This window comes from Mustelus asterias, chromosome 6 (genome assembly GCF_964213995.1).
Source record: "Mustelus asterias chromosome 6, sMusAst1.hap1.1, whole genome shotgun sequence".
Taxonomy (NCBI): domain Eukaryota; kingdom Metazoa; phylum Chordata; class Chondrichthyes; order Carcharhiniformes; family Triakidae; genus Mustelus; species Mustelus asterias.
Genome location: NC_135806.1, coordinates 15342617 through 15365025, shown reverse-complemented (window position 1 = coordinate 15365025; position 22409 = coordinate 15342617). Strand labels below are relative to the sequence as shown.

Genomic DNA, 22409 nt, shown 5'->3' with positions numbered 1-22409 from the left:
TTTGGATCAGGAATTGGCTAGCTGTAAGAAAACAGAGGGTGGTGGTTGATGGGAAATATTCATCCTGGAGTTCAGTTACTAGTAGTGTACCGCAAGGATCTGTTTTGGGGCCACTACTGTTTGTCATTTTTATTCGTGACCTGGATGAGGGCGTAGAAGGATGGATTAGTAAATTTGCGGATGACACTAAAGTCGGTGGAGTTGTAGACAGTGCGGAGGGAAGTGGCAGGTTACAGAGGGACATAGATAAGCTGCAGAGCTGGGCTGAGAGGTGGCAAATGGAGTTTAATGTGGAAAAGTGTGAGGTGATTCACTTTGGAAGGAGTAACAGGAATACAGAGTACTGGGCTAATGGTAAGATACTTGGTAGTGTGGATGAACAGAGGGATCTGGGTGTCCATGTGCATTGATCCCTGAAAGTTGGCACCCAGGTTGATAGGGTTGTTAAGAAGGCATACGGTGTGTTAGCTTTTATTGGTAGAGGGATTGAGTTTCGGAGCCGTGAGGTCATGCTGCAACTGTACAAAACTCTGGTGCGGCCGCACTTGAAGTATTGCGTACAGTTCTGGTCGCCGCATTATAGGAAAGATGTGGAAGCGTTGGAAAGGGTGCAGAGGAGATTTACCAGGATGTTGCCTGGTATGGTGGGAAGATCGTATGAGGAAAGGCTGAGGGACTTGAAGTTGTTTTCGTTAGAGAGAAGAAGGTTAAGAGGTGACTTAATAGAGGCATACAAGATGATCAGAGGATTAGATAGGGTGGATAGTGAGAGCCTTTTTCCTCGGATGGTGATGGCTAACACGAGGGGACATAGCTTTAAATTGAGGGGTGAGAGATATAGGACAGATGTTAGAGGTAGGTTCTTTACTCCGAGAGTAGTAAGGGCGTGGAATGCCCTGCCTGCAGCAGTAGTGGACTCGTCAACATTAAGAGCATTCAAATGGTTATTGGATAAACATAAGGGTGATATTGAAATAGCGTAGATTAGAGGGGCTTTAGATTGGTTTCACTGGTCGGCGCAACATCGAGGGCCGAAGGGCCTGTACTGCGCTGTAATGTTCTATAACCATGGCTTTGTTCATCAATAATCATGACACCATTGAAAACTCACATGAAAAATTCCTAACTTTTCTCAGATGCTTTTAGTGTTTAAGTGGTGGGTACACGTTGCTACTTCACACTTTACAAAATGGCAAGGTATTGGTGCAGTAAAGTTTGTGGAGGAGGAGACATCTGAGATAGCAATTTCTGAACTTGTGCGCATGATCACATATGTATGGATACTGAAAGTTGCCGTCTGACTTATACCATAATCACATTGAGATCTGATAGCCTCGCCCTTCTTACAGTAAAATTCAAGCCATTAATTCTATCTTTCAAGAGATTGAGGTTGAACAATGATGATTATTGGGGAAGAAAATCTGCTGTCCTTACCCAATCTGGCCTACATGTGACTCCAGAGCCACAGCAATGTGGTTGACTTTCAGGGCAACTGGGGATGAGCAATAAATGCTGTTAAGCCAGCGACACCTATGTCCCATGAATGAATTTAAAAAAATACAAATATTCTGTGATCTGAGGAATAATTGTGCAATACCTATTCAACATTATAGCTTTAAACTTTGCTAATATGTGCCTCTCTGCTAAGCACAAGCATGCATTACTAAGTGGGCAGCTTTATGATGCAGCTACTCAACTATAATCAATTTCATGTTAATGACATGTACAAAATGATGACATTTGTTTACCGAACAAGGCGACTTTTCAGTGTCCTCCTCTAGACTACCTGACTTTCAGTTAGACTGCTGGTGATAATTGTAGAAAATTACACCTCAGTCCATTAGGCTTCACTGTCATTTCTCATTCCCAGTGCGGGTTCAACACGACAGTGGTTTACTTTAAAAAGCAGTAAATAAATGTGCTGGGACTATTTCCACTTGAACAGCGAGGTCTATGAAGAGTTAATAGAAGAAATCAAAATTGTGAAAGGGTGCAAATAGATGGGCATTAGTACCAATTCATCATCAATTTAAAATTATCACGAAGGGAATGAGGAAAGATGTTAGGAGAACATTATTTATTGTAGACAGTACTTGGGGAGCCAGGAATGCTTTGCCCCAGTGAGTAGTTGAGAGAGACATTATTGCATCATTTGGGGGAGGAATAGATCAACATTTGAAAATGTATTAGTGTCACAAGTAGCCTTACATTAACACTGCAGGAAAGTTACTGTGAAGATGTCCTAGTTGCCACACTCCGGCGCCTGTTCGGGTACACTGAGGGGGAATTTAGCGTGGCCAATGCACCGAACCTGCACATCTTTGGACTGTGTGAGGAAAGCGGAGCACCCTGAGGAAACCCACGCAGACACAGGGAGAACGTGCAAACTCCACACAGACAGTGACCCAAGCCAGGAATTGAACCCGGATCCCTGGAGCTGAGAGGCAGCAGTGCTAACCGTGCCACCCAAATAAAAGGCATTAACTCTCAAATAAAAGGCACTTGGGAGTGAAAACACCCTCAGAAAATGCTGGGAGCACTCAGAAGGTCAGGGAGTGTAGACGGGTGTTTTTCTCTCGAGGCTATGTACTGCTAAACTTAAGCTAATACTGATTTAACTTGTGACTTTATTTAACCAAACAATCAAATGGAAGAATTATATAAGGCAGCCCAACACTCAAGGTATAGAATGCGGGCAGCTCAATGTCACTCTGAAGAACAATGCTCTCACAAGGACAATCTCACAGTGACTCTCACAGTTACAAAATCATTTCTCCCACCTTCCTGGTAGACATAATCCAATAACCATTAATACAATCAGTCAATAATCATCCTGTCATTAACTGCAGCCAATAACATAGAACATGGAAAAGCTACAGCACAAACAGGCCCTTCGGCCCACAAGTTGCATCGAACATGTCCCGACCTACTAGGCTTACCTATAACCCTCTATCTTACTAACTTATCCAAAAGTGAACTTAAAAGACCCTATCGAATCCGCCTCCACCACCATTACCGGCAGCCGATCCCACGCACCCACCACCCTCTGAGTGAAAAACTTACCCCTAACATCTCCTCTGTACCTACTCCCCAGCACCCTAAACCTGTGACCTCTTGTGGCAACCATTTCAGCCCTGGGTAAAAGCCTCTGAGAATCCACTCTATCAATACCCCTCAACATCGTATACACCTCTATCAGGTCATCCTTCGCCTCTCCAAGGAGAAAAGACCTAGCTCTCTCAACTTATCCTCATAAGGCATGCCACCTAATCCAGGCAACATCCTTGTAAATTTCCTCTGCACCCGTTCTATGGCTTCCACATCCTTTCTGTAATGAGGCGACCAGAACTGGGCACAGTACTCCAGGTGGGGTCTGACCAGGGTCCTATACAGCTGCAGCATTATCTCCCGATTTCTAAGCTCAATTCCTCTATTGATGAAGGCCAGTATTCCATATGCCTTCTTAACCACAGCCTCTACCTGCGACGCTGCTTTGAGCGTCCTATGAACCCGGACCCCAAGATCCTTCTGATCTTCCACACTGCCAAGCGTCTTACCCTTAATATTATATTCTTTCATCCTATTCGACCTGCCAAAATGAACCACCACACACTTATCTGGGTTGAAGTCCATCTGCCACTTCTCCGCCCAGTCTTGCATCTTATCTATGTCTCGTTGCAACTGCTGACATCCCTCTACACTATCCACAACCCCACCAACCTTTGTGTTATCAACAAACTTGCCAACCCATCCTTCCGGAATAAATGGGTGCTTTTCTGGTTGGCAGATGGTAACTAGTGGCGTGCCGCAGGGATTGGTACTGGGGCCTCAACTATTTACCATTTATATAGACGATCTGGAGGAGGAGACTGAGTCTAGGGTAACAAAGTTTGCAGACCTCACAAAGATAAGTGGAAAAGTGAATCGTGTGGAGGGCGTAGAAGGTCTGCAGAGAGATTTGGACAGGCTGAGTGAGTGGGCGAGGATCTGGCAGATGGAGTATAACGTTGACAAATGCGAGGTTATTCACTTTGGAGGAAATAATAGCAAATTGGATTATTATCTAAATGGAAAAAAATTACAACATGCTACTGTGCAAAGGGACCTGGGGGTCCTTGTGCATGAGACGCAAAAACCCAGTCTGCAGGTGCAACAGGTGATCAAGAAGACAAATGGGATGTTGGTCTATATCGCAAGGGGGATAGAATATAAAAGCAGAGATGTCTTGCTGCATCTGTACAGGGCATTGGTGAGGCCGCAGATGGAATACTGTGTGCAGGATTGGTCCCCTTATTTGTGGAAGGATATATTGGCCTTGGAGTGAGTGCAGAGAAGGTTCACCAGGTTGATACCAGAGATGAGGGGTGTTGATTATGAGGAGAGACTGAGCAGATTGGGTTTGTACTCGTTGGAATTTAGAAGGCTGAGGGGGGATCTTATAGAGACCTATAAGATAATGAAGAGGCTGGATAGGGTAGAGGTGGAGAGATTCTTTCCACTTAGAAAGGAAGCTAGAACTAGAGGGCACAGCCTCAAAATAAAGGGGGGTCAGTTTAGGACAGAGTTGAGGAGGAACTTCTTCTCTCAGAGGGTGGTGAATCTCTGGAATTCTCTGCCCACTGAAGTGGTGGAGGCTACCTCGTTGAATATGTTTAAATCACGGATAGATGGATTCCTGATCGGTAAGGGAATTAGGGGTTATGGGGATCAGGCGGGTAAGTGGAACTGATCCACTTTAGATCAGCCATGATCTTATTGAATGGCGGGGCAGGCTCGAGGGGCTAGATGGCCTACTCCTGCTCCTATTTCTTATGTTCTTATGTTCCACTTCCTCATCCAGGTCATTTATAAAAATCACAAAGAGCAAGGGTCCCAGAACAGATCCCTGGGGCACTCCACTGGTGACCGACCTCCATGCTGAAAAAGACCCATCTACAACCACTCTTTGCCTCCTGTGGGCAAGCCAGTTCTGAATCCAATACACATAACAATACACATCATGACCTCATGGGATTTCATTCGTTATTAATTATGGACATTACCCTCCTCTTGTTGCCTCGTAGCATGAGAAGCTGGATATTAAATGGGAGGATGATTCCCACCAGACTCTCATCCGACCCTGAGAAATCCCTTATGTCTACTTGCCACCTGTGTTATCAACTTGAGGTTGTATAACTCTTTTCATCAAATTGGCATTGGTCGCCATCTTGTTCCCGACCACTGCTGATAACATAATTGCTCTCAGTGGAGCTATCGTTTCTTAATACCTCTCCCACCAAGGCCTGCTGTATTTTGTCATTGACTGAAGTTTCACAAAAATTCTAAAACAGACTTCATTCATTTCATAAATTTAAGATATATATTTTTAAGTGAAAAATACTTGTTAATCATAGAGCTGATTTCTGCAGCAGCAGCTCTTGTCAGCGTTCCCATAGTCCAAGATCATTCACTCTTAAGTCTTGTGTTAAGTGTTGTGTTAGTGTTCCTAAACCTATGGTTATGTGTTTTATTAGCCTATTCTAGCCCCCTACATCAGGGCGTATCTGTACAGAGGACAGAGGGGTAAAAATCTCACGAATGGAGCATTCATTAAAAATGTTAATCAGAAAGATAAGTAATGGGATCAGTTTTGTTTCACTCTCTGGCAATCAGTGGACTCAGACATGCTGAATCAAATGGTGTCCTACTGTACTGCAAACTTCTATGGTTCTCATTATTAATATTAATAAAATGTTCATATTTTCTGCTATTTTATAGAGCTAACCATTATAGCCAGAAATCTTGTCTTTCTTTGTCTTATGCCAGATTTAGGGCTGAAAAGGGAAAATAAATCTAACTCATCCAATTACACTCAGCCTCTCAATCATTGGTGAGTTGACGGAAGGAGGCAATAGGAAGCTCACCATTAACCTCTTCACTTTTCATTCCATCAGGACCACTTGACTGCAGACTCCATTACAGCCTTGAATCAAACCTGGATTCAAGACCAAAAGAATTCGGGTGCGGGAAAACTGAATTAACAACACAAAATGCTGTCAGAACTGTTGTTTATTTGCAGTATCTGTGGAGGGATACGTAGAGTTAATGGGTGGATCTTCATGGGTCGGGAGACTCCAGGGCCAGGATTTTACTGCCTTTCCCGTCCGGCGGGATATCATGGTCCCGCCATAGTGAATGGAGATTTTAAAATGGCAAATTAGATCCGGAAACCCCATGCCCATTTCTGGCAGATCCCATGTTCACCAGTTGGGGAAAGGAGGTGGGGCATGAAGCTCACAGATGTGAGTTATGAATTGGTTAGACCTTTTAAGTGCACAGGATAAGCACGTATCACTTTTCCCATAGGAGTGGCCTCAAGCCACGACTAAATGTTCATGAAGGGCAGATAAGGTATGTAGAACAGTCAAGCTGTCAAGTTATTTAAATCTCTTATTTTCTAAATTGAAAAAAATGCCTGACTGCGAGAGTGAAGAAAATCTGTTCCAGCAATTTCAGTTGATGTTTGTTGACATAATGCTCAGAGCTATCATTAAGAATAGACCCAGATCTTTAGGTTTCTAGATGGTCAGAGGCTGGAAATTCCCTGGGAGATTTGCTACGGGACCCCTGAGAAGTCCCGTAGCAAATAATATCTCAAAGAATATCTTTTGAAAAATTGAGAAAATATGGTTGTACCCTTATGGAGAGGCAGTGGCTACAAATGACATACATTAGGTATTGACCCAATAGAATGAAATTCTGAACAACTCTGAGCCATATGATCATGGTACCTCATGGGATACCCCAATATATCATCACCAAGCCTTGTGAACTGTCCTCAAGTCTCTCAGTCAGGCATAATGTCTCTATTTTGATAGCAGCCTCACAAAGCATCTTCACTAAAACAATCTCACATGGGTATCTTTTAATTGATAAAGGGGGGCTACTAAAGCCATTAGTATTTTCTGGTCTTGTCAGTGAAGTTAACTGAATCTCTAAGGAATGTGGTCAAATCAACTTGCCTTCAGGATATTCCCTGATTATAGCCCTGATAAGTTTGTTTATTGCTAACAACAATGAAACACATGTATATATTGCTTATCAATCCAATGACTGAGCATTTTACCTCTCCCTACAATTAATGATGCTTCGAGGGATGCCAGCATGTTATCATTAGTCCTTGCCAATTCCCACTAAGTTCCCTACAATAACTCCTGCATTAGCTGTGACATTAATATCTTTCTGACTCTGTTTTGATTAGAAACTGTGAAGGCAGCTTAATTAAAACTCACCCTTGTATCAGTTGTTTCTGATAAGGTGTCTGGTGAGGCAATTAAGTCTCTTTTACGGCCTTGTGATTCCAACAGTTGGGTGCTTTAAAGGAATGTATTTAACTCATGTTTAGTATCACAGGGCATTTCGTAACTGTTCACCATGTTAAACAAAATTTGTTTCACTTTTAAAAATGTATAGAAGATATATTTATATGTATGGACTAATTACATGTACCTTTAAAACTACAAAGTATTTAAAACACCGAATTATAATTACTAACACACTTGCTCCCCATTGATTTAAAGTAAATTCTACATCTAAATTGATTAAACAAAAAACCTAGCAGAGCCTGGCAATCTTATAATAGCCCTTTCTTTTCTACCTCTCTTCAGGACCCAGGTTCAATTCTAACCTCTGGTCACTGTCTGTGTGGAGTTTGCCCTTTCTGCCTGTGTCTGCGTGGGTTTCCTCCGGGTGCTCCGGTTTCCTCCCACAGACCAAAGATGTGCGGGTTAGGTTGATTGGCCATGCTAAATCGCCCCTTTGTGTCAGGGGGATCAGCCGCGTAAATGTGCGGGGTGACTGGAATAGGGCCTGGGTGGGATTGTGGTCAGTACAGACTCAATTGACCGAATGGCCTCCCACTATACTTTAGGGATTCTATGACTCTTAAATGTCCTCGGGGATGGGCAATAAATGCTGGCCCAGCCAGCGATGCCCACAAGGCATGAACAAATAAAAAAAAGTACAAAACTGTTAATTAGCACATTGTCCACTCCAAAAGTGATCACACATCAAAAGTCCTTCATTGGGATGACCTAAGTCACAAAAGTCACTGTATGCCAGCTGTAAATCAGTAGCTTACCTGCCAGTTGGAGGATTCTGAGTTCAAGTCTTCGTGCAAGATGTAATCGCAAAAGTCAAGCCTAGCAGTCCTATTACAGTACTGAGTGATGTCAAGCTGGAGGCCCTTTCTTCCCTCTCAGGTGGGGACAATAGATCTAATGGCATTATTTTGAAGAGGAGTTATCCCTTTCGTGTCCTGGCCAATACTTATTTCTTAATCAACATCTGAAAAATGTCACCACTTTGCTGTCGATGGTAAGAACAAAGAAAATTACAGCACAGGAACAGGCCCTTCGGCCCTCCAAGCTTGCACCGAACATGCTGCCCGACTTTGATTTGATTTATTATTGTTACATGTATTAATGTTCAGTGAAAAGTATTGTTTCTTGCGCGCTATAAAGACAAAGCATACCGTTCATAGAGAAGGAAACGAGAGAGTGCAGTACTGTTTCAGGAAATAGGGTTGAAATAGACTGAACTAAACTCTTAGAAATCATAGAAACCCTACAGTACAAAAAGAGGCCATTCGGCCCATCGAGTCTGCACCGACCACAATCCCACCCAGGTCCTACCCCCATATCCCTACATATTTTACCCGCTAATCCCTCTAATCTACACATCCCAGGACACTAAGGGGCAATTTTTTTAGCATGGCCAATCAACCTAACCCACACATCTTTGGACTGTGGGAGGAAACCCACGCAGACATGAGGAGAATGTGCAAACTCCACACAGACAGTGACCCAAGCCAGGAATCGAACCCAGGTCCCTGGAGCTGTGAAGCAGCAGTGCTAACCACTGTGCTACCGTGCCGCCCACAGCTTTGTTCTTCTGGAAAGAACAAAGAAAAAAAGTAGTTTGCTGTGTGCAAATTGACTGCTGAAAGTTACTTTACACTTCACAAGAGCTTCATTGGTGGTAAAGTGCTTTGAGACAACTGGGGGTCATGAAAGGGGCTATATAAATGCCCCTTTTCAATCTGCAAATTGTAACCAGCAGAGAAAAAAAACACAGTACACTCATATTTAATGCAAAAGACATTACTTACAAGATGATACTTTTAATATTGAGTCAGGACAATTGTAAAATTGAGATTGTAATTTTTAACGAGATTGGTGGAAGGGTACTTTCTCACTGCATCTTTGTTTTAACTAAGAGTCAAGGGGTGTAACAGGAACATGTCTGTATCACATAATGTGCTGCAAAATGTGCTGCAAATACGCTTCTGGGCCTTTTGACTGAGATGAAATGTCAGATCAAGCCCAAAGCGTGGTGCAATGCCTCATCCTGTCAGCTTGGATGGTGTTTGTCTCTCTTGTGGGGACCTTGAATTGGATTCAATTTGGATTTGGTTTTTGGAACACGCAAGGATTGCATTTGGGTTTTCCTGGTCCACTCTGAGCATTGGCTTTGCAAGTTTAAGGATGGAGTAAAAAATTTTAATTAAAAAAAGTGTTTCAAATAGGCTGCTGCTCACAGACAGGGATTGCAACCAACTCAGATTAAAGATCTCTCAAAGCATTACAATACAGCTAATAAATGCACTGGGGAGTGCTGTAGAGGGGAAGCGGGGGTCCTCCCGCCAGCAGTAGCGCCAGAGAGCTGCTCTGCCCGTGCCCCAACTGGGGAGCTGCTATCGGATGAAGGGGTGGATGGTGCTCTGGCCAGCGGCGGCGCCAGAGAGCCGCTTGGTCCTTTATCCCGATTTGAGAGGGGGGCGTTTACTGTCTGGGAAAGGGGTAGGAGTCCTCCCGTCAGCGGGGGCGCCAGAGAACCACTCTGTCCGATGGGGGAGCTGCTGGAGAGTGAAAGAGTGAAGAGTCCTCCGACCAATGGTGGCAGCAGAGAGCCGCTTTGTCCGTTTCATCACGACTAGGGGGGGAGTGGGAACTTACTGTATGGGAAAGGGGAAGGAGTCCTCCCGCCAGCGGTGGCGCCAGAGAGTCGCTCTGCCCGGTCCCCGATTGCGGAGCTGCTGTCAAGGGAAGGGGTCCTCCCGCCGGCGGTGGCGCCAGAGAGTCGCTCTGCCCGGTCCCCGATTGCGGAGCTGCTGTAAAGGGAAGGAGTCCTCCCGCCAGCGGTGGCGCCAGAGAGTCGCTCTGCCCGGGCCCCGATTGCGGAGCTGCTGTCAAGGGAAGGGGTCCTCCAGCCGGCGGTGGCGCCAGAGAGTCGCTCTGCCCGGGCCCCGATTGCGGAGCTGCTGTCAAGGGAAGGGGTCCTCCAGCCGGCGGTGGCGCCAGAGAGCCGCTTTGCCCGGGCCCCTTGCGTACGTGACCTTTTACAGCTGCCCGCCTTCCGGTAACCCGGAAGTAGAAGTCCAGGCGGCTGGGGCTGCGTTGTGTTGTTTACGGATGGATTTAAACAGAAAAGACCGGTAAAAATCAACAGCGCCGCACAGGCCGCTCTGGAGAGCCGGGGAGTGACCGTGAGTAACTCAACATGTGCACATGGACTGCAGCGCCGTGTGTCTGACTCACACACAGCACTAGAGTGAATATAACAGCGACATGGACAAGTATATAAGCTGCAGGGCACACAAACATTTAAAATATTTAGTTATAGTAAATCTAACACTGCAATGTATGCAGATAGTGTGTGTGACAGCATAGAGAATAGCAATGTGTTTATACACCATCAATATCCTTATAACAACATACACGTGGGTGGAGACATTCTGCATAAATCATAACTTGTGTAAATAATAGTGTTTAAAACACAACATTGTGTATAAACCATAATATATACAATGACTTTAAAACATGATTTAGTTATAGTCTCTATAATAATGCATGCATCGATATTATGCATAAGTGATAATATATACAGCAGCAACTTTAAAACATGATTTAGTTATAGTCAAAACATTAATGTATGCATGTTATATATATCAGCAATAGGATGTATAAGCCCCATTATATTGCAGCAACATGTAAAACATGATTTACTTATAGTCTATAATATTGTGATGCATGCAAAGTAGTAAAAAGTAAAGTATATTTGTTAGTCACAGCTAGGCTTACATTAACGCTACATTACATTAATGAAGTTACTGTGAAAATCCCCTAGTCGCCACACTCTAGCGCCTTTTCAGGTACACTGAGGGAGAATTTGGCACGACCAATGCACCTAACCAGCACGCCTTTCGGACTGTGGGAGGAAACTGGAGCCCCCGGAGGAAACCCATGCAGATACGGGGAGAACGTGCAAACTCCACAGAGACAGTGATCCAAACCAGGAATCGAACCTGGGTCCCTGGCGCTGTGAGGCAGCAGTGCCATTGTGCCACCTTGCTGCGAATAGTGTGTGTGACAGCAACATTGAGAACAGTAATATATTTATACACATTGTATAATATCCTTATAGGAATATACATGAAGAAATCCTGCATAAATCATAACTTACAAAAATATTATATTGGTGTGTATATAACAGTTTCATATTTAAGCCATAATGTATACAGCAGATATGAATCAGTTGTAGTCCATATAACATTATAATGTCTGCATTTTATACAAGTTATTGTATGTAAAAGCTGCAATTTATATGGCAGCCTTATGTAAAACATCATTTAGTTACAGCCTATATAAAATATTTGGATAAATAAGCTATAGCATATAAAATGCAGTCACATAAAAGGGGATTCCAGTCTCTCCTGAGCTCCCACTTGTCGTTGATCTATTTTGCTCCACTTGCTCCAGCCTCTCTTGTAAACCCCATTCATTTCTCCCTCTCTTGAGCTCTGAAGAAGTTGTGCAGAAAAGAAATGTTAACTCTGTTTCTCTCTTGTCAGATGTTGCCAGACCTGCTGGGTTTTTCCAGCATTTTCTGTTTCTATTTTGGATTTAGTATTTTGCTTTGTTACCATTAATGTTTATAAATATATAAGAATTGGTGCACATAACACAGTGACATATGTTAAGGAGGTGGATAGGGTGGCAAGGCAGCAGGTGAGTAGGGTGGTGAGGTTGGGTCAGGTCGAGTAGGGAGAGTGGGGTGGTGAACTCTGATCAATGGTAGGGGGTGGATTTGGGTAGTGAACTCTGGTGGTTGTGGGAGGCGGAGAGTTGGGTGGTGAGGTTGGGTCAGGTGAGGTAGTGGTGGCAGGTTGAGTGTTCAGGAAGAAATTGGGGGTGGTGGTGGGGGAGTGAGTCCCTGAAGCCCCTAGTGTGGTGCAACTCTGGTGAACTCAGGGCCGATATGCTCCCTTTTTTTTTGCTGCATTGGCTGCCGTGGGAGAAGTGAATTGTCCAGATGAATGGATGGGATTTGGCTGGTCAGGAGGTGGGTGTTAGGATGGGATGTTGCAGGGGCAGAGAGGAGCTGGCATGTTACAGGGGCAAAGAAGAGGTGGGATGTTGCGGGGGGCACTGAGAAGGGGTGGGATGTTGTGGGGGGGCGGAGGGAGGTGGGACGTTGTGGGGGAGTGGAGAGGGGGTGGAACGTTGCCGGGGGGGGCGGAGGGAGGTGGGACGTTGCGGGGAGGGGGGCGGAGGGAGGTGGGATGTTGCGGTGAGGCGGAGGGGGGTGGGACATTGCGGGGGGCACGGGGAGGGGGTGGGATGTGGGTGGTTGCGGAGAAGGGCTGGGACGTTGCGGGTGGGTGTGGAGAGGGGGTGGGACATTGCAGAGAGGGGGGGTGTGTCGTTGCGGGGGGTTGGGATGTTGCGGGTGGGTGCAGAGAGGGGGTGGGACGTGGGTGGGTGCGGAGAGGGGGTGGGATGTTGCGGGTGGGTGCGGAGAGGGGGTGGGATGTTGCGGGTTGGTGCAGAGAGGGGGTGGGACGTTGCGGGTGGGTGCAGAGAGGGGGTGGGACGTGGGTGGGACGTTGCGGGTGGGGGCGGAGAGGGGGTGGGACGTTGCGGGGGGCACGGAGAGGGGGTGGGATGTTGCGGGTGGGTGCGGAGAGGGGGTGGGATGTTGCGGGGAGGGGGTGGAATGTTGTGGGGGGAATCGGAAAAGGGGTGGGACGTTGCGGGGTGGGCGGAGAGGGAGTGGGATGTTGAGAGGGGGTGGGACGATGCGGGGTGGGCGGAGAGGGGTGGAACATTGCGGGTGGGTGCGGAGAGGGGGTGGGACGTTGTGGAGGACGTTGCGAGGGGGTGGGATGTTGTGGGGGGGGTCAGACATTGCTAGGGGGCGGAGAGGGGGTGGGATGTTGAGAGGGGGTGGGACGTTGAGAGGGGGTGGGACGTTGAGGGGGGGTGGGACGTTGAGGGGGGGTGGGACGTTGAGGGGGGGTGGGACGTTGAGGGGGGGTGGGACGTTGAGGGGGGGTGGGACGTTGAGGGGGGGTGGGACGTTGAGGGGGGGTGGGACGTTGAGGGGGGGTGGGAGGTTGAGGGGGGGGTGGGAGGTTATGGGGGGGGTGGGAGGTTGAGGGGGGGGTGGGAGGTTGAGGGGGGGGTGGGAGGTTGAGGGGGGGGTGGGAGGTTGAGGGGGGGTGGGAGGTTGCGGGGGAACGGGGCGTTGCTGGGGGGCAGAGAGGGGACAGGGTGTTGCTGGGAGGGTGGGGCGGGGCGAGAAGGGGTGGGACGTTGCGGGGGGTGGGATGTTGCAGGGGGTGGAGAGGGGGTGGGACGTTGTGGGAGGGGGGTGGATCATTGACGGGGTGGGGGGCAGGTGGGATGTTGCTGGGGGGCAGAGAGGTGCTGGGATTTTGCAGAATGGGGGGGTGGTTTTGCGGGGAGAGGGGACTCGGGGGTGGTGGAGGGGGGTTTTGGACGCCGGGGGCAGTGAGCGGGGACAATGAGAGGGGGCTGATGGGACGCGGGGGTTGCGGGGGGGGGGGGGGGGCGTGGTGGTAACAGGTTTGTCGAGTAGGGGGGGTGGATTTGGACGGCCTCATGGGCCATATGGTCAACTCTTGCTCCTATTTCTTGCGTTCATCCCTTAAGTTAGCTGTCTGTATTAGAAAGTCTTTTAGTAAAGATTATGCCCCACCTGTCGTCCCTACTTTCTGGAGCCTGTTGATTGAGCAGTGCAACGTTAGTGGAGCTTGGATTTTTTTAGCTGGAGCCAGTGTATTCGTTTGTTCATCTGATTATGGGCATCACGGGGCAATGCTGATATTTATCCTGAATTCCCTTCAGTAGATTGCGGTGGACTGGCTAGTGTTGGGTGCACCTACGCTGCTGTTCGTCATAGAATAGAATAGAATCCCTACAGTGCAGGAAGAGGCCATTCGGCCCATCAAGTCTGCACTGACTACAATCCCACCCAGGCCCTAATCCCGTAACCCCACATATTTACCCTGCTAATCCCCCTGACACTACGGTCAATTTAGCATGGCCAATCAGCCTAACCCGCACATCTTTGGACATCTTCGTCAGGGAGTTCCACAATTTTGACTGAGCGACAATGGAAGAATAGCAACCTATTTTCAAAGGCTGTTGTGATACTTGAGGGAACTTCCCAAGCACCTGCTGCACTTATCCTTTGAGGCGGTCCAGGTTGAGGATTTCAAAGCTGTTTTGAGAATGATGCACAATTTGAATCCTTGTGTGGAAAACCACATTGCAGCAGTGCATACAGAAGAGCCATGTCAGAAAGAAGCTGCCTGCTTTGGAAGTTATGTTGATTGCGAATTGGCAGTAGTTAATTCAAATATTGGTGAAAATCCTGTGCAGCAATTTTCCTTCTCTCTCTCTCTCTTACTTTGGAAGAATTTTACAAACAATGTGACAATATTAAAAGTAGAATCATTCAAGTTATTGTGAAATCAAATTAATTTCCCTTTAACCTGTGGAAGTACGTGGCCCCACAACAGTTTAGAACTTAACACCCAAGGAATAAACTGGCTGTGCATAAGAAGCAGTCCCTTTTAAGGTGTGCACATGTGACCGTGTAGCAGCCTTAAAGGAACTGCACAGTTCAACAAACAGTGAAGGAAAATTAGAGGGAACATTTAAAGGGAGCTGTACATGACCATGAGCTATTTCCCATAAAATGGAGAGCACGTCAAATGTTTTTTATGGTTGCTATCCATTTTTCCTGACTACTACAGTGTACCATCATTCAGCAATCAAAAGGTTACGTGATAAAATATTCAGCTGTAAGTTAAATGAGTAAGAATCCACTTGTAGAACTTCTCATCTACTTGAAAAGAGTAACACAAACATAGTGGTTGAACACTTTACTTTATTGAACTTTTAACCTAGAAAGGTGAGGCCATTTTAACTTTCAGGTAATAATGCAACTTGTTTTTAAATTCTCCTCCCAGACACTTTTACTGTAAACCCAGCTCTTCTGGATCCTGTTCACTTGGGTGTGTGTACCAGTGATGGACTGCGCAGCAGACTCTGGGTATGTTCAATATTTAATATTGAAATATCAGGGCAAATGTAATCGTGTGGAAATCTTAAATTTTTGTTCATAAGTTTCCTATCACTAGATATTGGGAAGGCGGCAGCTCTTGTTTTGGCTCGCTTTCAGAAAGTCCGTTCCCTTGCTGCCCACCCCATCCCTATTACTGACAACTGTTTGAGGCTGAACCTGATTGTTCACAAATCGGGTGTTCTATATATCCAAGTTGAGCTTCCTATCATAGATCCACACCATCATGAAGACCATCTCTGTAACATTATTCGACTCTGTCCTTACTCAGCTGAAACCCTCGTCCCTTTGCCTCCATATTTGACTATTTCAATGCGCTCTTGGCCAGCATCCCACGTTCAAAACTCTGCTACCCGTGTCCTAACTCTCACTAAATCTCCCTCATCAATCTCCTCATGCTAACCTGCATTGACTACCAGTTAAGATTTTAAAATTCTTTATTTTGTTTTCAAATCCCTCCATGGTTTTGCTCCTCCCTATCTTTGTAATTTTCTCCAGCCCTACAACCTCGCCGTAGATTTCTGTGTTCTGACCTCTTGCACATCCCTGAATTGTAATCTCTCCACCACACATGCCTTCAACTACCTCAGCTTTCCTCTCTAAACCTCTCCTTTCTGTTTCTCTCTTCTCCGTAAGGAGCCACATTTTGACCAAACTTCTGGTCGTCTGACCTAATATCTCCTTGTGTGGTTCAGTGTCAAATTTTGTTCTATAATGATCCTGTGTAGAACCTCGGGAGGTTTAGTTTCCTTAAAAATGATATACAAGTGTAAGTTTCTGTTATCGGTAATGGTTAATTCTTTTCATCTTCCATTTCCCAGCTTTTGCTGTGTGATCATGCAGCTACCCTTTTTAGTGCTATCGAAAAACATTTCCTCCCTTTTTAACATCTGCAATTTGGTCAAGATTTTTATCCCTCTTCCTAATCTCCTTCTATGTCTGAGTCAATTTTGTCTGATTATGCTTATGGGAAGTGCGTTGAAATATTTCCTGTATTAAATGTGCTATATAAATGTAAATTGATATTGACACATGCTGCCTGACCTGCTGAGTATTCTTCAAATTTTAGAATCATAGCATTGAATCATAGATCCCTACCGTGCAGAAGGAGGCCATTTGGCTTATCGAGTCTGCGCTGACCGCAATCCCACATATTTGCCCTGCTAATCCCCCTGACACTTGAGGGGCAATTTTTCATGGTCAATCAATAGCAATTTTTCTGTAAGTAGCCTGATTGAAAGTTATTTTTTCTTGTATAGCAGTCGGCTATTTTTTTTTGTGGGGTGGTGGGGAGAAATTTGTCCATTAATCTGTTTGCTATCACCAGTTTAATTTTTAGAAAGTGACTGAATGTTTCAATATAGTACAGGATTTTCCGGCCTTTACCACCCAGTGGGACCTTCCGGTCCCGCCAAAGGCGACCACCTGTGGTGGTTACCCCGGTGGCAGGGCTCACAAGCAGCGTAAATTGCTGTTGACGTTGGCGGGACAGAAAGATCCCACCATCAACCAATGATGAGCTGCCTCCATTGCTGGAAAACACACCACGGATGCGGCGGGTTGAGGTTGGGTGGTGTGGGGGGGGCGAGGGGAGACGTCAGACTTGTTTTATTTAATAATGAGGATCAATGACTCCCCAATTGGTGTCTTTGTAATGATTCTTCATGATTGCTTTCCCAAATTACAATTTGTCTGCGTCTATGCATCAAATTCTCAATCACTCTTTAGAACATTCCAGATTTTACTTGTGAATATGGCATGTGATAATAAACTGATTGCAAGTTTGAACTCTTGCTTTGGCATTATGCTTTCTGACACTGAACCAGGCGCTAGTGGTTGGTGGGTACATTAGCCAAAAAGTGAAACTGTTGTGATCAAGCAGTGTGTCCAGTCTGTGTGTACGCTTCCACTTGTTTGAACTTACTCTATCTGCCATTTTAGTTGTGTTAACCTGTTTACCTTAATTGACTTAGAGTCATAGAGGTTTACAGCATGGAAACAGGCCCTTCGGCCCAACTTTTCTATGCCGTCACTTTTTTAAAACTCCTAAGCTAATCTCAATTGCCCACATTTGGCCCATATCCCTCTATACCCATCCTACCCATGTAATTGTCTAACTGCTTTTTAAAAGACAAAATTGTACCTGCCTCTACTGCTACCTCTGGCAGCTTGTTCCAGACACTCACCACCCTCTGTGAAAAAATTGCCCCTCTGGGCACTTTTGTATCTCTCCCCTCTCACCTTAAACCTATGCCCTCTAGTTTTAGACTCCTCTACCTTTGGGAAAAAATACTGACTGTATAGCTGATCTCATTATTTTATAGACTTCTATAAGATCACCCTCAGCCTTCTACGCTCCAGAGGAAAAAGTCCCAGTCTATCCAGCCTCTCCTTATAACACAAACCATCAAGTCCCGGTAGCATCCTGGTAAATCTTTTCTGCAGTCTTTCTAGTTTAATAATAACCTTTCTATAATATGGTGACCAGAACTGTACACAATATTCCAAGCGTGGCCTTACCAATGTCTTGTACAACTTCAACAAGACGTCCCAACTCCTATATTCAATGTTTTGACCAATGAAACCAAGCATGCTGAATGCCTTCTTCATCACTCTGTCCACCTGTGACTCCACTTTCAAGGAGCTATGAACATATACCACTAGACCTCTTTGTTCTGTAACTCTCTCCAAAGCCCTTACATTAACTGAGTAAGTCCTGCCCTGGTTCAGTCTACCAAAATGCATCACCTCGCATTTATCAAATTAAACTCCCATCTGCCATTTGTCAGCCCACTGGCCCAATTGATCAAGATCCTGTCGCAATCCGAGGTAACTTTCTTCACTGTCCACTATGCCACCAATTTTGGTGTCATCTGCAAACTTACTAACCATGCCTCCTATATTCTCATCTAAATCATTAATATAAATGACAAATAACAGTGGACCCAGCACTGGTCCCAGAGGCACACCGCTGGTCACAGGCCTCCAGTTTGAAAAACAACCCTCTACAACCACCCTCTGGCTTTCAAGAAGCCAATTTTGTATCCATTTAAATACCTCACCTTGGATCCTGTGAGATTTAACCTTATGCAACAACCTACCATACGTTACCTTGTCAAAGGTCTTGCTAGAGCCCATGTAAACAACATCAACTGCACTGCCCTCAACTACCTTCTTGGTTACCCCTTCAAAAAACTCAATCAAATTTCTGAGACATGATTTTCCACTTAAGCCTCACTAGAGACTTAATGCCTCTGCTAATCTAATAGACAGAGGAATATCATGGAACTGGTTGTGTTTGGTTTCAAGTAACTCTATTTCATGGATTTTCATTGCAAATTTTCCATTAAGTTCAATACATTTCTATTGAGCTGCTCTGGCTAACAAAATGGGCAGGCCATGGTTTCTTTTGTACGTTTTCTCATTTTAAAAAAAGTAACAGTTACTTTGAAGTGCTTAATTTGGTGTTTGCTAAATTTACCCTAGTGTCAGGGGGTTAACAGGGTGAATATGTGGGGTTATGGGAATAGGGCCTGGGTGGGATTGTAGTCGGTGCAGGCTCGATGGGCCGAATGGCCTCCACTGTAGGGATTCTATCATTCTATTCTATGATGTTCCCATGATTTTACACATCATCAAATGAGTGACCTACCTTGATTTTATGATACTTGTTGAGCAAAGAGGATTCAGAATTTTTGACTCGATAGTTATTTGTTGGAAATGGGATCTGACTGTAAATGTGTGGGTGTATATCCCTCAGCCCAGCAGCACTGCAAATGGTAACTCTAGCTGTCATAAAATGACCTCTACTTTTCCTGAAAGATTTTTCAAGGAACTTCATTTGAGAGTTTGGTAAGATTGGTAACAGTTGCATTGTTAGAGATTTACCAACCGTGCTGTATTGAGGCAAAAACAGAAAATGCTGGATAATCTCAGCAGATCTGACCGTACCTGTGGAGAGACAATAAAGCTAATGTTTCGAGTCTAGATGACCATTTGTCAGAGCTGTGCTGTGTTGTATTGAGGCATGGGACCTCAAGACTTGTTTTTTGATGCCATCTCCTTACCCATCTTTTACGCTTAATGAGAAATTTTTGAGGAGAATGTTCACTTTTGAAATTGTTAACTTTTTTCCTTTGCTAAATGATGTGCAAAATGTGTTTTATTTGTTTTCATCAAGTTTGATAAAGACTAACAACCTTGTATAAAATGCCATTAATAGACTGATTACACTTCAATCGTGGCCTCCAGAAACAAAAGCAGACAGTTATGAAGTAGAACGATTTGATTTGATTTATTATTGTCACATGTATTAATATACAGTGAAAAGTATTGTTTCTTGCGCACTACACAGACAAAGCATACCGTTCATAGAGAAGGAAAGGAGAGCGTGCAGAATGTAGTGTTACAGTCATAGCTAGGGTGCAGAGAAAGATCAACTTAGTGCAAGGTAAGTTCATTCAAAAGTCTGACGGTAGCGGGGAAGAAGCTGTTCTTGAGTCGATTGGTACGTGACCTCAGACTTTTGTATCTTTTTTCCCCACGGAAGAAGGGGAAGAGAGAATGTCCGGATGCTTGGGGTCCTTAATTTTTGCTGGCTGCTTTGTCGAGGCAGCGGGAAGGGTAGACAGAGTCAATGGAAGGGAGGTTGATTTGTGTGATGGATTGGGCTATATTCACGACCTTTTGTAACGCCTTGTGGTCTTGGTCAGAGCAGGAGCCATATCAAGCTGTGATACAACCTGAAAGAATGCTTTCTATGGTGCATCTTTAAAAGTTGGGGAGAGGTAGCTGACATGTCAAATTTCCTTAGTCTTCTGTTTGTCAGTGCGGCATTCTTTCAATGTAACGTTTGTGTCTTTTTGCTTTAAACATCCACTGTGAGTTTGAAAGCATAATAGTTCTCTTCCATTGGTTTTCTAGATGCTCAAACACTCCAGGATCACCACATGGAGTGAAGCAGGATGGAAGCGAACCATCCAAAGGCCACAATACCTACAACGGATCACAGAAAAATGAAAAGCGAGCTGAAAAGAAAACTGAGGAGGCAAGTGGTGCTATCTGAAGAACATGTGTCTAACACAGCTATTTTGGTACAAATTTTATTTTTCTTACTTTTGTTTCCCCCCACCACCACCCCTGGCCAAAAAAAAAATCCATTCTCTCATGAGAAGACATCATCACTCTCCCTGAAATAAGTTAAAAGTAAGTCAGTCATTTGATCCTGAGTTGCATTTCTGACCTTATTTTTGTGCCATCACCAAGACAGCCTATTTCCATTTCGGTCACATCGCTTGATTTTTGCCCCTTGTCTCGGCTCATCTGTTGCTAGAACTCTCATCCATGCCTTTGTTAACTTTAGATTTGACGATTCCATTGAACCCTTGGTTGGTGTCCCAACGTTCTACCCCTCCATAAACTTGAGATCATCCAAAGGTCAGCTGCTCATATTTTAACTCGTAACAAGTCCCGTTCCCTTATCACCCTTGTGCTCACTGACCTACACTGGTTCTCTGGGTCTATTCCTATTCTCTTCCCACACCCAGAGGTGCACCAAGGAAGACTTTCATCTGCTCCCATAGGTAGTAATTCCCCCAACAGCTAGTCTGTCACCAGGGCTTGGAGCTTGAGGATGCGCAGCTCCACATCAAGCATGGCTAACCAGGAATCTCTCCTACTCTTACCATTAGCCATTGACGTGTTTGGAAGGATTTGCAGGTTAACACTCAACCTGTTTGACCACATTATGAATGCACCTTCCTTGGTCATCAATTGCAGCATGGGGTGGAACCTAAACCCAGAGCTTTGGCTCAGAGGCAGGGACGTGACCTACTTGGTCAAACAAATTCTCCTCATTGCTTTCAAGTTCCACCATGGCCTTGCTCTTTCTCATCAGTGTTATCTTCTCCAATCCTACAACCCTCCAAGACCTCTGCGTTCTTCGATTCTGGCCTCTTGTGCATTCCCAATTATAATTGCTCCACCATTGGCAGCCGTGGCTTCAGCTGCCTAGACCTCAAGCTCTGGGATTCCATCCCCACCTCCGTCTCAGTTTCCACTTTTAAGACACTCCTTAAACATACCTCTGTCATCAAGCTTTTGCACATCTGACCTAATATCTCCCTGTGTAGCTCGGGTCCAATACTTCATTTTATAATGCTCCTGTGAATTGTCTAGGGGGCAATTCATTGTGTTAAAGGTGCTACATAATGAAGCTGTTTTTTTCATGCTGCTCCATAGATCATAGAATCCCCACAGTGCAGAAGGAGGCCATTCAGCTCAGCGAGTCTGCACCGACCACAATCCCACCCAGGCTCCATCCTTGCAACCCCACTTATTTAGCGTGGCCAATCAGCCTAACCCACACATCTTTGGACAGTGGGAGGAAACTGGTGCATCCGGAGGAAACCCACACAGACACAGAGAGAATGTGCAAACTCCACACAGACGGTGACCCGAGGCCGGAATTGAACCCGGGTCCCTGGCGCTGTGAGGTAGCAGTGCAAACCACTGTGCTGCCCTTGTTCTGTTTTGCAAATTTGCATTTCCAACAATGATTCCTGAATAGTGAGCTTCGATGTCTCTTTAACTCCCTGAATGCAGGGTCTCACAGAGTGGTAGTGCTTCCATCCTCACCCCCAACAACTGGGGTAATTCAACTGATAGATTTAACCTCGTAGGGTGAGGATGGCTTTCCACTAGGCCAGTGTGCAGGATTTATTTCACAGAGGAGAGGCCATACAACTCCCAACAGTAGATGAAGTAGAGTTGATGTATTTTGCACAGTGTTGTTCCTGCTCTGAGACCAAATACACACTGTTGCAGTTCCTTATGATCAGTGGTTACTTCACAGTTTAATTTAAGTTCAGACAGGTCTCACCATTTTAATGTCAGCCAAATGGTCAGAATTAGGTTGTCATTTTTACTGTGTGGATCCTGCGAGTACTTCAAGTTATGTTTCTTTTGTCCAGATCAAC

At 45.3% G+C, this 22409-nt stretch overlaps 1 protein-coding gene across 5 annotated transcripts in view; it reads left to right on the top strand.

Moving 5' to 3' along the window:
• Window positions 1–10390: 10390 nt before the first annotated feature.
• LOC144494772 (SWI/SNF-related matrix-associated actin-dependent regulator of chromatin subfamily E member 1-related-like) overlaps window positions 10391–22409 on the top strand; it is a 56380-nt gene continuing 44361 nt past the window's right edge. For 2 of the 5 annotated variants that reach the window (XR_013498150.1, XR_013498149.1), the window contains exons 1-3: window positions 10401–10525; window positions 15320–15402; window positions 20356–20479. Coding sequence is in view for 2 of the 5 variants with exons in the window: in XM_078214087.1 (XP_078070213.1) it covers window positions 15380–15402; window positions 20356–20479 (147 nt within the window). In the remaining 3 variants the exon portion in view is untranslated. Of the gene's footprint in view, window positions 10526–15319; window positions 15403–20355; window positions 20526–22409 lie in introns of all 5 variants that reach the window. The other 3 variants (XR_013498151.1, XM_078214088.1, XM_078214087.1) reach the window with 2 other exon arrangements.